We start from the raw sequence: 14,751 nt of genomic DNA on the forward strand, positions 1-14,751 counted from the left end.
GCTGGCCGAGCCCCAGAAGCCCGTCCCGTCACTATAGCTGCATGCTACCACGGTTCACACGGAGTCAGCCGCGCAGGAAATGCCCATCATAACTGGACTCTATTGTGACCTTATAAGGCAAGGACTCCTCCCCCAATGGCGCCACAAAAACCACAATGTCCCCCCCCCCCCCCCCTCCCCCCCACAGTAAATTTATAGAATGCTGATCTGGGGGTCAATACCAGGGCAGTTTGGCCAGTTCTGGGAACACAAAACACAAAAGCGCAAAAAACCTCACACATTCTTTCAACCCCCAGCTTCACGTCCGCTCACCACCATTTTATTGTTTCACAACTCCTGTCAGTAAAATTAAACAATTTGTTTTTGTCAGGAAGACTACAGGCACTACTATTAACCCTTAAAGGTGTAAGATCACAAGTATGTGATTAGAATGGTCTTGCCTGAACACTCTAATGCTGATGTGTAACGGTCGCTACTGGTGACGGAAAGCAACGGAGTTCTAGAACGCTGACTTGGAATTTTGAGACAACATTCTAAAAAAAAGCCTACCTCTTTAACGGGTGAAATGTTCCCAAAGCAATTTAATGGAGCAAATGACCAGCCAACCTCAAAAGGTCTTCATCAGGTGCAGCTAGCTAGCTCCTTTAGCTGTACCTGAGGGACAAAAGGTTGTTTGCAGCACTATACTTATTGCAGTACAGCGTGTGGGTATCTCATTTCTCTCATGTGGACGTCAGTGGAGTTAATGATGACGATGATGATGAGGATGATGATGATGTTGCGTGGGGGCCGAGAGCCGTGTGTGACACTGTGCCAGCTCAATGCCCCCAGGGTCCCATAAGTCTGTCCACAGGACCCAAACTCTCCGCCTGCCCCCCCTCGCCGATTCTTACAGACATAAACACTCGCTTCCTCCTCGTGACGGCTCGCAAAATTCAGCCGGGTCGTTCAAAAACAACATGACCACGGAGCGGCTTTTCCCACTGGCTCTAAGAAGTGGTCCTTTTATTACTGGGCCCTTTTCTGTGTTAGCAATTGGAGCGGCAGGACAGTTCATCAGCGGACAACAATCCTTTGCCATCTTTACAGCTGTGACGTCACAATAGGTGACCTCACAATAGGAAATGTACACTTTGATTGTGACGGAGATGGAGGCGGGACAGAGGGAATGGCAGGGAGATGGAGAGAGGAAAAAGAAAGGAAGAGAGGAAGAGAAAAAGAGAGGGAGCGAGAGAGACCGACAGAGAAAGAAGAGAGAGAAGAAGTGAGAGAGAAAGGGAGGGCGAAAGAGAACGAAAGAGGAAGCACGAGTAAAAAAGACAGAAAGAGGTAGAGACAGGATGGAAGTTATCTGTCCATCTTGTTATCTGATCACGACTGTTTCAGTGGTCTCAGGTCCATGGGCACTGGGACATCCTGTTTATAATGAGAGAGAGAGAGAGAGAGAGAGAGGGAAAAGGAGAGAGGGAGGGGGAGAGAGAAAGAGAAACAGAGGGAGATAGAAAGGGGGGAGAGAGAGAGAGAGAACTATCAAACCAAAAACAACATCAAAAAGGAAAAAATGAATAAACCTAAGTCACAAATCATCAACACAATTGATGACCTCGCTCTCTGAGAGAGAGAGGAAGATAGTGGGAAAAAAAGAGAGAAAAAGAGAGACAGAGACAGAGAGAGGGAGGGATGTAAGTATCGGGGGGCTGGGTAATTTGGGTGAAAGGGGAGCAAGGGAGAGGGTGAGGTGCGGGGGTGCAGGGCAGAAGGGGGGATAGGTTCCTGAGAGCCGAAAAGAAGAGGATGGGAAGGAAAGAAGATGTGAGCGAAAAAGAGGAGGAGAGGTGGAGTGAGGCAGACCAAATAAGAGATGGAAAGAGCACAGAAAGAAGAACAGGATGAGCAAAAAGAGTGCGTGACAGATGAAAAAAAGAAAGAAAGTGAAAATGAAGTCTTCAGCACTGAAGACATTCCATCAGATTGTGTGGGAAATCAGACACAGATGTTTTTTCAAGATGAGGGAGCAATAAAAAAAAAAAAGAAAAGAAAAGGAAAACCCCAAACATTTTACAGTTATGTCCGTGATTACCAGAGAGCAGACAACGCGGACGGGAAGATAAACAGAGACGGGGCTTGTGGTGAAGAGCAGGGCTGGGAACAGAGGGGGTGGCGGCATCCCAGAAACCGCGAAACTGCGCCAAAAAACACGTTAACCCGCCACCCCCACGCCCCCACACCCCCGCCCCCTTCTCCGGCCCGGCCACGGGACGTCCCTGCTTCGCCGCTGGTCCTGGGTCGGCTCTCCGCAGGACACGACAGGCCGCTGATCTCAGATCAGTGGCAGGAAGCGCACGGGGAGAGAGAGCGATCCGGGACACAAAGGCCTCGAGATCAGCAGAATGGGAACTGAACCGAACCACCCCCCGGTTTTCAGAGCAGGGGGCACGGGCACAGCCAAAATGAGGCTGGCTATCCTGTCACCCCCTACCACCACCGCCCCCCCCCACCACCCCCACCCCCCCCCCCATCCTCAATCTGGGACGCCTTACGACACAGATGTGCCCACACAATATTTTAATTAAATCCACCGTTACTGGGGCTGTTAAGGTGTGGACTGAGGCCAGGAGACACAGAGAGACAAAAAAGAAAACCCACATAGCCTCACATAAAACCCTAGAAAATTTACTAGCCAGGCACTCAGCATTGCCTTCATCTGGTTTTCCTGGAACAAGAGCTCCCCCTTGTGGAATGTTAAGTACATAGTATGTCATTTTTTTCCCCCCGAAGGCAAAATGGAAAAAATATGGAATATACACAATGACCACTTTATTAGGTACACCTGTTTGTCAGAGCATATAGCCTGTGCCTTAAAAAAAGAGATGTGAAGAGTTTTTGTAGTTCTTTTGTTCAAACATCAGAATGGGCTATATGTGTGATCTAAGCGATTTTGAGCAGCAGTTCTTCGGGCAAAAAAAACACCTTGTGAATGAGAGAAGTCATAGGAAAACTGGCAGACTCAGCTAACAGCTAACAGAAATGCCCAAAATTAAGACAAAAGGGGCGTCCTTTTAGTACTAGTAAGTATACCTAGATGGGTGTACCAAAAAAGTGGCCACTTCCGTGTATATACTGTAAATGTCTCACATAGTACAATACATTGCAAAATATAATACATGTGATAGTGCATATTTGTGGATATTGTGTGTGTATATTACAAATATGTATTATGTACTTATGAAGAGTCACATTCTCTTGATAATATAAGCATATAGCATTTCCATAAGGGATTCTTCACTCCAAGGGGGTTTTCAGCCCTACAGCTGGACTCTACGTGGACACTGCTTGGAAATCCCCCCCCCCCCCCCCCTTTGCCCCCTCCCCCCACTTCCCTCATTCTTCCTGGCAACCAGAAAGAAATGGCGGTATTCCGAGAAAAAAAAAAGTATGTTTTTTCACGCTCGTTTGAGTACAACCATCCATTACCCCCCCCCCCCCCCACCCACCCCACAAACGCTACGGACTCATGATAACAAACAACTTAAAAGTTGTCTTTGCGCCCCCAAGAGGCCAAAGTCTTCATCTGCTGAATGTTTCAGTTTCTGCAGAACACAATTCCTGGTGGCGTTAAGACAGTGATTATATTTATTTAACTATTCCTTAGGCTTCAACGGTATCGCGCGCGGCACCCAAGTCATGCCGCGCCAGCAGACAAACACGCCTCTCTTCCGACGAAGGATTCTTCATTTTGCCAGACGCAAAGGCTCCCTCTCTGTCACGCTGCGAAAACAAGACGTCGCCCAAACCCGGCCAGTTATCAAAACCCCAAAGTCCAGTTTGTCCCGGGGAAGCAGAGCGGAGGCAAGTCTCTGCGGACGGAGGGTGTCAGCGAGCAGACCGGGGGTTCAAATGCTCAACCGAAATAAATACTTCAGATGAGTTTTGATAAAAATTCCTTCACCTCTCTGAGAATCCTGAACAAAAAGTTGTTTCCTTTACCATAACGTAGACAAAATAATACAATAATGTTGAATATTGTTGTACACAGAAACCTATTTTAAAATGGCCTGCAATCTGAATGAATTTTACTGGTGTCTCGAGAGTATATCTCAGGGCCCAAATGTCATTTCTGTAGAATTTGAAATTACACAGGAAAACTGTCATCCAACAACTTGAAAAAGCCATTCCTGCAAAACGAGGAAACTAAGAATGAAAATGATAATCTAGGGGAAAGTAGCCAGCTGGTGTTGCTATCATTTGTGGGACAATGGGAACAATGGTTTGAGCAGCTGACGTGAGGTGAGTCACTGCCATACCTTGGTCAAATAATTATTTGGCAAACTTTAATAAGACTGAATAAAGTTTCTGGAAATGTATAATGATTTTTTTTTTTAATCCTGTTTGGTTGAGTCTGTTGAGCAAACCTTAATCTGATCTACGGCTTTAGCGTGACCTTAGTCCCACGTGACCCCAGGATAAGCCAATGATTGTTCTGTGTGTTTATCTTCTTTCTTCAGTGAAGTGTGCAAAATCTCCAACGGGATCACGCGTCTTTAATGCGCCCGACTGCAGATTTCCCAATTATAACAGACCATAACAAATAGCATTTTAAGGCCAATAATAAAGAATACATAATAGGGTGATCGACTCAGTAGAAATTCTATGCCATTAAGAGGTTACAAAGAGTTTGAGAATTGAAAAACGATAGCGTCGGTTTCATATTGCACAGCTTAAGTGTTAATCGTGTTTTTAAATAATTGCAGGTTTAACCTATTTGACGTTGTGAATGTGATGGTTCTTTCTATGACGTCACAACGCGACCGAGCGCTGTCGGCTCATTTGATTGACGGTGTCAGACAGATGCTTAGTCGTGTCATTCTAAACTATCATTATGTTGCCTTCAAAAGGCACACGTCATAGGACTGGTGAAGTATCATTTTCAAACCAACACGGCGTTAAATCCCTCACAACCGTAGGGCGACTTTCCCAAGACCGCCTTCTCTCCATTTCCAGCTATGTAAACGTAACGAACAGGCATGTACAACTGTTATGAACTGTTTCTTCTTGCTCCGTTCTAATAAGAAGTGTTCCAGTTATGTATACATATTTAACGATAAGCAAATAACTTAAAATTGAAATAACTTAAAAGCTGCTGTCGTTCACATGTTGGTCACCGCGTCTGCTGTTGCCAAGTAACCGTGGTATCTGCGTGAGGAAGCTAAGCTTTGCAATTGCACAAGGAGCGGCAGCCAGGTAGGAGATAGCGGACTTTTTCATTGCTAGTGTTGTAAATCTAACTCACCCTTTACGGCGCGTTCATGTTACAACGCACAGCGTGCACTATATGATTTTATACAGGACTTCAGAGCGGTGTTTGCATCGCTGTTACGGTGTAACAAACTTTCTCAAAACGAACAATGGAATGCGGGACCAGGCTGTGATCACGTGGATATCGCTTTGATCACTATGCCCTTGGCGAGACGCATTGTTTACGGAAGCATAGGTCTTCTTAAATTACTCATTATATAGCCAACATAATTTTACTTCTTCTTCTTCTTCCTTCTTTTTACTTTGAGGAGCAGTTGTGGATTTAGAATGGCTGAACGACCCCTGGGTTCTGAATTGTGACGTCCTCTGTTCTCGTGCAGTGGCTGTCAGTCCATGGCCACCCGTATAGAACAGCTCGCGAGGCCCAAACCGAGCCACCTGAAATGGCCCGACCGGTACAGTAGCAAACAACAAGCACATAATAATGTCTGACGCGTGCCCTTCCCAAATTTTGCAGAAAGATAATTAATACGGAATTTGCCCTAACTTTCTCATATCTACTTAATTAATGTTTTATTTGTTGCAAATAAAAAAAGCAGAGCTTGTATAATCTGTTTATGCATGAATGTGCATGTGTGTATGTACACATCTACATGTGCGCATTATTGTTTGTATGTGGTCCGCTGCATGATATCATGTGACACTCGTGGAAGTCATTTTTGTCACAGCTGCGTGAGCTGCTTGCAGATCTTTCTGTTGCGTTTGCTTTATTCGCAGTCGGTCGGTGTACTGGCTGGACGAACTGCCCGGGAGAAGAAGAGGAGGCCCAACCACCTTCGGTACGAAACAAACAAATAAACAAACAAACAATTAAATAAATACAAAAGGTTTCACTGGCATGGTGGTGCAGAGGATAGCACTGACCTCACGGCAAGAAAGTCATGGGTTTGAATCCCGGCCGGGGCCTTTCTGTGTGGAGTTGTACATGGGGAGAACATGCAATGTCAGTTTCCTTCCGCAATGCAAGGACATGCAGGTTAGGCTAATTGGAGAGTCTAAATTGCCCCGTAGGTGTGACTGTGCAATTGAATGGTGTGTGTGTGCGTGTGTGTGCCCTGTGATGGTCTGGAAACCTGTCCAAGTTGTGTTCCTACCTCTTGACCACCGCATGCAGGGATCAGCTCCTGCACCCCCCCACCCCCGCAACCCTGAGCGGGTGTAATCATGGTTAAGTAATAGATGGGATGGGAGTTTTTTTGAATACATTACATTACAGGCATTTAGCAGACGCTCTTATCCAGAGCGACTTACACAACTTTTACATAGCATTTTTACATTGTATCCATTTATACAGCTGGATATATACTGAATCAATTTCGGTTAAGTACCTTGCTCAAGGGTACAACGGCAGTGTCCTTATCCGGGAATCGAACCTGCGACCTTTCGGTTACAAGCCCAGTTCCTTACCCACTGTGCTACACTCCGCCCATGAATAGATGGGATGGAAGTTTTTCCTGCTCTGTGTTGCTCCTGTCACCATGGTCAGACAGGAACGGAAACATTTTACACACCAGTGTTTCTTTACAGTGCTTGATTGGGTTAACTGAGTGTCTTATCTCTACAGTGTCGTGTAACTGCGTCTGTGTGACACAAACGATTTTAACGCCCCCTTTTTCTTTTTGGTGATCTGTGTTTTGGGCGTAGAGCTGACGCCCCGCTGGTTGGCGCTGTGTGACGGCAAGCCCCCCCGAGCCGGATTTCAGGACAACAGGTGACGAGCTCGCCACCCGTTTGTCACGTTGCTGTGTTGGGGGGGGGGGGGGGGGGGAGATTGTCTGTTCCCAGTCATTCCCATGTCTTTCTCCTTTCCTCACTCTCTTCTTACACTGCCCCTCATTTACTCTCGTCTCAAATGCCCCCCCCGACCCACCTCTGACCCCCCCCCCCCCGCACACACAGGTGTCTCTGTACCTGTGCTGTTACCTGCTGTCACAGTGTAACCTGCTCCTTTCTCCCACTCTCTCTCTCTCACTCTTCCTCTTCCTCTCTTTCTCTTCCTCTCTTCCCCTCCATCTCTCTCTCTCACCTCACTCTTTTTTTTCTCTCTCTCTCTCTCTCTTTGCCTGGTCCAGTAAACTTTATCGCTGTCAGATACATCACATAAATATTACCCTGGTGTATTATACGGTTCAGCACAAACAAATATGCCTTCAGATCAATTTCATAAAAGCATTTAAGCCAATGAACTTCGGGAAGCACAAGTGACCACATTTCAAGCTCTGTTACTGTTTCTTCTTTTTTCCGTCTCTCCTCCCTCGCTCTCCCGCTCCATCCTCTTGGTTCCCCCTCCCTTTGTCTCTCCTCCTTATTTTTCTGTCTTTCTCCCTTTAAATCTCTTTTATCCTCCTCCTCTCTTGCAATCTTTCCTTCCCCCGCTGTCCCTTTCTCCCCCCTCTCCTCTCTCCCTTCCACTTTTGCTCCCTTTCTTTCTGCCTCTCGTTCTCTCTCTCTGCCCCATCCCTCTGTCCATCCCTCTTTCAATTCAAGGTGCTTTATTAGCAGACTGTTAAAATGGGTTACCGAAGTAACGTTTCTTTCAATCACTGTCCCCTCTGCCCTTTTCCCTTTATTGCTCCCTTTCTCTCTCCATCTCTCTTTCCCTCTCTCATCCCCACTGTCTTCCTCTCCGCTCCTTCCCTCTCTCCCTTCTCCCCCTTTATCTCCCTCTATGTCCTCATCTCTGGCATGTTACTAACCTCTGTGTCCTTTTCTCCGTCCCTTCCTCTCACTCTCTCTCCTTCCCCTCTCTCTACCCCCTCTACCCCTCCTCTCTTGTCTCTCTTATCCTTCTTTCCCTCTCCCTCTTTCTCTCCCTCTCCATCCTCCTCCTTCTCTCTTTTAACCTTTTAATCTACTTCTTCTCTCTTTCTCTCTGTCCTTACCTCTCACTCTCTCCTCCCCCTCTCTACTCCTTCTTTCCTCTCTCTCTTCCTTCTCTCCCTCTCCCTCTTTTTTTCTCTGTGCATCCTCCTCCTCTCTCCTGCTCCATCCTAACACTCTCTCTTTCTTCTCTCTGTCCCTCCCTCTCACTCTCTCTCATCTCTCTTCTCACTCTCTCCCCATCCCTCTCCCTCTTTCTCTCCCCCTGTCCTCTCTCCTGCTCTCCCCTCACCCCTCTCTCTTCCTTCTCCCTGTCCCCCCTCTATCTCCTCCCTCTCTTCCTCTCACTATCCTCCTCCTCTCCCTCTCTCTCTCCCCCCTGCTCGGTCCCTCCCCCTCCCTCCCCCTCCCTCTCCCTCCCTCTCACTCCCTCTCACTCTCCTCCCTCTATCTGTCCTTCCCTCTCTGTCCCTCCCTCTCACTCCCTCTCACTCTCCTCCCTCTATCTGTCCTTCCCTCTATCTGTCCCTCCCTCTCTCCCTCCTGCTTGGTCCTTTCTCAGGAGGCCCCCCGTATGGGAGGTGACCGCTGCAGCACTCAGAGGTGCCCCATCAGAGAGAGTCTGTTCCCTGGCTCAGCCCCGCCTTCCCGTCCAGGGCTGGCAGCCCGGCCGCCCCCTGCTGGCCAAAGTGAGTAATGCACCCTCCCTCCTCCACGCTGTGGACCCGGTGGCCACTTCTCCTTTCCTTGTCTCCCTTACTCTCCTGCTTGGCCGTGGGTTCTGTGTCTTTGTCTCGTATCTTCGATCGCACTTTCGTTTTCTAAGAGTCACCTTTTGAACGACTGTGAAACCCAGTTCTCCTCTCCCTCCTCTCTGATCTGGCTGACGAGCTGGGCCTCTTCTTTTTTCTTTTTTTTCTTTTTTTTTTTTTTGGCGATCACGCTCAGCGGGTCTCCCACGCCCGCCTCGCTTCCTCTTTCTGTTTCGCTCTCGTTCCAGCGACGCGTCGCCAGCAGATTCGCAGGTTTCTTTTGTTTTTTTTCTCTTCTCCTCTCTGTTAAAATGGCCGCCGGGGGGCCAGGGTACTGACAGCTGAAACGCCAGCCCTGGTCTGGCGCATCGACCTGCTCCGCGCTCTGGATTCAAACCCTCACCACGCCACTCAGGCTGGGTGCTGTGCTTAGAGAAAAGCAGCATTTGATATAGTCTGTCTGTCTGCACTGCCACCCCCGCACGCCTCCCTGGTATTTAAAGTTTTTCTTTTCCGTGGTGTGGATAATGGCCAGTCCTTTCACAAGGCAACACCGCCTCAGACGAAACTGCCTTCTTAGATACAGAGTTGCCCACTCTGCTCTGCCTGCAGCCATTTCCTGTGTAAGGCAATGGACCTGTGCTAAGTTAGCGACCTCTTAAAAGGAGGACAGGTGCTTTTTGTTATGAAAATCCTGTGCTGCCTCATTAAAAAAAAAACTCTCGTTGAAAGAAACAGAGAGAGAAGCAGTAAAATGTGCAGAGTGTATTTCGGGACCCCTGCCAGGTTTGTATGAAGATTTTTGAATAAATAACGCAAAAGAATATTTGTAAGCACTAATAGTTCGTATTCCTCCAATGTCCAGAAATGAATAAGGAGGCTTTTTTTCAGTTTCTGGTAAGTTGTAGAAAGAAAAATGAACTTGCTTTAGATTTTGATTAAATGGATTGCATGTCTTATAAATACCACTGGTATCTGATGAGCTACAGGACAACAGAGGCAGTGAAAATTGGCCTGAATTAAAACAATATCTGTCCTTAGCGTTGAATAACAAACATGTTCCATGTGCAGATTTTTCAGTTCAAAAACAAAACTTAAGGGCAAGTTTTGATTAAATCCTGGTATTTACTTTTTTATTGAACTTTTTCTTCTTCTTTGCAAACACAATCTGACAGTTTCAGGAGTCACTAATTTCTTCTATGCTGTTTTAACCCTACGTCATCCTTCTGTCACCCCTCTATAACTTCTGTATCACTCCCATGTGACCACTCTGTTACCCCTCTATCTCTCCCATGTGACCACTCTATTACCCCTCTATAACTTTTATGTGACCACTCTGTCACCCCTGTCACCCCTCTATCACTCCCACGTGACCACTCTATTACCCCTCTATCACTGCTCTATTACCCCTCTATCACTCCCATGTGACCACTCTATTACCCCTCTATCACTGCTCTATCACCCCTCTATCACTCCCACGTGACCACTCCATTACCCCTCTATCACTGCTCTATCACCCCTCTATCACTCCCACGTGACCACTCCATTACCCCTCTATCACTGCTCTATTACCCCTCTATCACTCCCACGTGACCACTCTATTACCCCTCTATCACTGCTCTATTACCCCTCTATCACTCCCACGTGACCACTCCATTACCCCTCTATCACTGCTCTATCACCCCTCTATCACTCCCACGTGACCACTCCATTACCCCTCTATCTCTCCCATGTGACCACTCTATTACCCCTCTATAACTTTTATGTGACCACTCTGTCACCCCTGTCACCCATCTATCACTCCCAAATGACCACTCTCTCACCCCTCTACCACCCCTCTATCACTCCCATGTGACCACTCTATTACCCCTCTATCACTGCTCTATTACCCCTCTATCACTCCCACGTGACCACTCCATTACCCCTCTATCACTGCTCTATTACCCCTCTATCACTCCCACATGACCACTCCATTACCCCTCTATCACTGCTCTATTACCCCTCTATCACTCCCACATGACCACTCCATTACCCCTCTATCACTGCTCTATCACCCCTCTATCACTCCCACGTGACCACTCCATTACCCCTCTGTGACCCCTCTGCAGCCGAAGCCGTCTGCCTGCTCTACAGTGCCCAGCTCCCGGGTGTGTGAGCTGGCGTGCCCCAGGAAGACCAGGCCCCCTTCGCTGCTGCTGGGCGACGCCCGGCCGTCCCTCTCCGGCCTGAGGACGCGAACCCCGTCCACCCGAATTCACCACCTCGCCGGTGAGTCACTGTCCCAAACCCTGAACCTGCCCCCCTCGCTTACCCGGGGTCTGTGAATCACTGTCCCAAACCCTAAACCTGCTCCCCTCGCTTACCCGGGGTCTGTGAGTCACTGTCCCAAACCCTGAACCTGCCCCCCTCGCTTACCCGGGGTCTGTGAGTCACTGTCCCAAACCATAAACCTGCCCCCCTCGCTTACCCAGGGTCTGTGAGTCACTGTCCCAAACCCTGAACCTGCCCCCCTCGCTTACCCGGGGTCTGTGAGCCACTGTCCCAAACCCTGAACCTGCCCTCCTCGCTTACCCGGGGTCTGTGAGTCACTGTCCCAAACCATAACCCTGCCCCCCCCCCCCATTTACCTGGGGCCTGGGAGTCACAATCCGCACCTGAACCCACCCCCCCATCCCCCCCCCGCCCCCGGTGAGTCACGCCCCGAGCCGTAAAAGAGCCGGGTGTAATGGCTCGCCTGTTTCGGCTGGAGGAAGTGAGAAAGTGAACGTGAACACAGTCGAGGGTAATTGTTTTTGGGAAAAAAAATGTGACCAGCCGGCTATGCTCTCTGTGCTCTCTGTGTCTCTGTGCTCTCTGTGTCTCTGTGTCTCTATGCTCTCTGTGCTCTCTGTGTCTCTATGCTCTCTGTGCTCTCTGTGTCTCTGTGCTCTCTGTGTCTCTGTGCTCTCTGTGTCTCTATGCTCTCTGTGCTCTCTGTGTCTCTGTGTCTGTGTGCTTTCTGTATGCAGACTTGCATTTTTAATGCCTCTGAGCACACAGAGTTTATCAATAAATGATACAACTATAATAACTAACAGTGTTTATACTGTTTTATAATATGTTTAGTTATAACAGTAACATAAACAAATCATCTCTCTCTCTCTCTCTATTTCTCAAAATCCTGGCTCTTTTCCCCCCTTCTCCTCTTTCTCCTCTCACTCTTCCTCTCTCTCTGTCCCCCTTCTCTCTCTCTCTCTCTCTCTCTCTGTCTCCCCCTCTCCACCCCCCTCTCTCTATCCCCTCCCCCTCCCCCCTCCCCTCACTTTCTTCCCCTCTCTCTGTCCCCCCTCTCTCCACCCCCTCTCTCTATCTCCTCCCCCTCCCCCCTCACTCTCTTCCTCTCCCCCCTCCGCCTCTCTCCCCCTCTTCCTCTCCCCCCCTCCCTCTCCACTCCCTCTCTCCCCCCCCTCCCCCTCACCCTCCCCCCCCCCCTCTCTCTCTCTCTCCCCCCTCAGTGCCCAAGCTCACTCACCCTCAGTACCTGCAGGGCCGGCCGGTGTCCTGGCCCGTCCTGGGCCCGGCGCGGGAGGCGGTGGCCAGCGACAGGGTGCGGGTCCTGGCCCAGCCCAAACTGCGCCAGGTGCAGGAGAAGGGGTACGACCCCTTCACCGTCCGGCCGGCCGCCTGCCGAGCCAGCGCCACGCCCAGGATCCTGGAGCTCAGCGAGCCATTACCGCGGAAACGCTGGCAGAAGTAGGCGTGGCCAAGCGGGAGGGACAGGGCAGCGCTCTTCTCTCTAGCGCCCCCTACTGAGTGTCCTCAAAAACGTGTTCTCCAAAGGATCCCTCCAGCATCACCTAAACGTCTAGAACGGCGCTGCCCAGCCCTGCTCCTGGAGATCTTTCATCCTGTAGGATTTTCACTCCAACCTTAATTTTGGCACAGACCTGATTCTACTGATTAGCAGCTCAGTGAGATCTCTAGCTGTTGAGTGAGGTGTGCTTTGCTAGGGCTGGAGTGAACCAACCTACCGATTGGTAGATGTCCAGGGACAGGGTTGGGCAGCCGTGGTCTAGCAACATTCACTCCCGAACATCCCTGAAACGTTTCCCCCCAAACATCCAGACAATATTTCCTACCAAATGTTCTTCCACATCGCCTTCCAATAACGTCCAGGGAACTCCTCCTCCCCAATGTCCTGCCAGGCTCTCCTCCCAAATATCCTTTTTTTTTTTTAACGATCATTCAGGGATGTGTCCAGTTGCATCTTTATAGCTAAATAACCAAACCTTTCGCCACCTCGTTGGTGAATCAGCTAATATTTCTTTGAAAAAGGAGTTGTCTTACACCCAGTAAAATGCAGATGTCATGAAGAAGCTATCCCTTCATCAGCTCCACATCAACGGTGCCTCACAATCTACGAACAGACAAGGCTGAGAACGTACCTTTAAACTGCTTATTTATGCTGATGAACTAACCCACATTTTTTGTAGTGATCACTCACCTGTGATTCTCAGGTTACTGCAACACCATTGTGTTACCTTTGTGCATTTGGAAATATACAGCTATATATGAAATATGAAATGTGAACAAGGAGGTAACATAAAATCATTGCTTGAAAAGAGTTGCTTTTGAAAAGATGTTTCTTTGTTGTTTGTTTTATTACAATTGACGTAAAGACCGTAAAAAAAAAAGGAATTTTACAGGTAATGCTGGGTGATCCACATTTTAATTCATTTTGATTTAATAACCAAAAACATATTCCAGGATTCAGTATCACATCCCGCTTCTCTGCTGGTGTCTGTGGAATAACAGCACTGTAGACCTATTTCATCCCTGGTGTGAGAGTAGCGAGACAAACACAAAAGATGAACGTACAAACATTTTGTGACATAAACAACTTGCCACAGTAAACAACTTGGTTTTAGTGTGTGAGCCCATGTTGCCTGTCTGGTTCTGGGCATTGTATCTGACATGACCCTGAAACCATGCTTTAAAACAACAGGGGAAAAATGCACTGTGTGTGTATACTGTAATTTGTAATACATTTAAGACTTGCACAAATATTCCCCCATTGTATAACTGGATGTTAATACCTGTTAAGTTAAATAAAATCATTCTTAAAACTGCCATGGCTATGCTTTTCAGATTATATCTTGGTTTTTGAGAGGCTGATGGTAAAGTTGCCACTTTTAACAGTTGATCCAAAGCTGTGCACCTGTGACATCACTTCCTGTCATCAACGGTCTTCATGGTTTAACGTCGGTTTTGTGGTCTTTAATTTAGAGTTCCTCTCCTTTTAATGTCTTTGAGCCCCTCTATTTGCCTGAGTTGTGTATGTTATATAATGTTCTATAACATATATATTTTTTTAAGCTGTTCACGTAAAAAAGTTACCCTCAAACTGAACAAAGTGTCTGACTGGACCGTTACGACCTAATGCTCCTTGTTTAAAATTTGTCAGACCCTTTACAGGCCGAGACAACGAGCAAGCTGAATTTCATGGATTTGGATTTGCAGGTATACTCTGTCTCTGAAAAATTAAAACGTTTTCGCCGCATTTTATTTCTCCAACACAGACACACTGGTGAATGGCCGCTTTAACCCATTCAAACGTCTCTTTCTAGACATTGCAACCTCCTGAGTGATGTTTGATTTTATATTAAACTTTTTTTATTGGAGCATACGACTGATTATTGTAAGCCTTGTCAGGGAATTGGGTGTGGTGTCAAATTATTCAAGCGCAGGGGTTTAATTACAGTCTTACTCTTGTCTGACCTACAGCCCACATTTTAAGTTACAAGTTGCAGCTGTGACGGAGAAAGTACGACATTCATTGAAATCCAATCGGTTAATTGCATTGCATTTTGGCACAGAACATTTT

General features: G+C 47.9%; 1 protein-coding gene across 5 annotated transcripts; it reads left to right on the forward strand.

Annotated features, from left to right (window-relative positions):
- The first annotated feature begins 4,842 nt into the window (after window positions 1–4,842).
- Window positions 4,843–13,997, forward strand: theg (theg spermatid protein). 5 transcript variants are annotated; one of them, XM_035424108.1, is made up of 8 exons: window positions 4,843–5,022; window positions 5,182–5,241; window positions 5,637–5,711; window positions 6,034–6,095; window positions 6,961–7,027; window positions 8,699–8,825; window positions 10,997–11,156; window positions 12,383–13,997. In XM_035424108.1, the coding sequence occupies exons 1-8, from the start codon at window positions 4,880–4,882 to the stop codon at window positions 12,622–12,624; spliced, it is 936 nt and encodes a 311-aa protein (XP_035279999.1). In that variant the 5' UTR covers window positions 4,843–4,879; the 3' UTR covers window positions 12,625–13,997. The 5 variants fall into 5 exon arrangements, with proteins under 5 accessions (XP_035279999.1, XP_035280000.1, XP_035280002.1 ...); XM_035424109.1 differs by lacking the exon at window positions 5,182–5,241; XM_035424111.1 differs by lacking the exon at window positions 4,843–5,022 and having other exon boundaries at window positions 5,040–5,241; window positions 5,565–5,711.
- Window positions 13,998–14,751: the final 754 nt, after the last annotated feature.

This window comes from Anguilla anguilla, chromosome 6, assembly GCF_013347855.1.
Source record: "Anguilla anguilla isolate fAngAng1 chromosome 6, fAngAng1.pri, whole genome shotgun sequence".
Classification (NCBI taxonomy): domain Eukaryota; kingdom Metazoa; phylum Chordata; class Actinopteri; order Anguilliformes; family Anguillidae; genus Anguilla; species Anguilla anguilla.

Excerpts from the sequence above, each read along its gene's own strand:
- theg (XM_035424108.1), top strand. The coding sequence starts at position 4,880 with ATGTTGCCTTCAAAAGGCACACGTCATAGGACTGGTGAAGTATCATTT. Across the intron at positions 6,096-6,960 it reads AGGAGGCCCAACCACCTTCG|AGCTGACGCCCCGCTGGTTG; the intron begins GTACGAAACAAA and ends TTTTGGGCGTAG. Across the intron at positions 8,826-10,996 it reads GCCGCCCCCTGCTGGCCAAA|CCGAAGCCGTCTGCCTGCTC; the intron begins GTGAGTAATGCA and ends ACCCCTCTGCAG.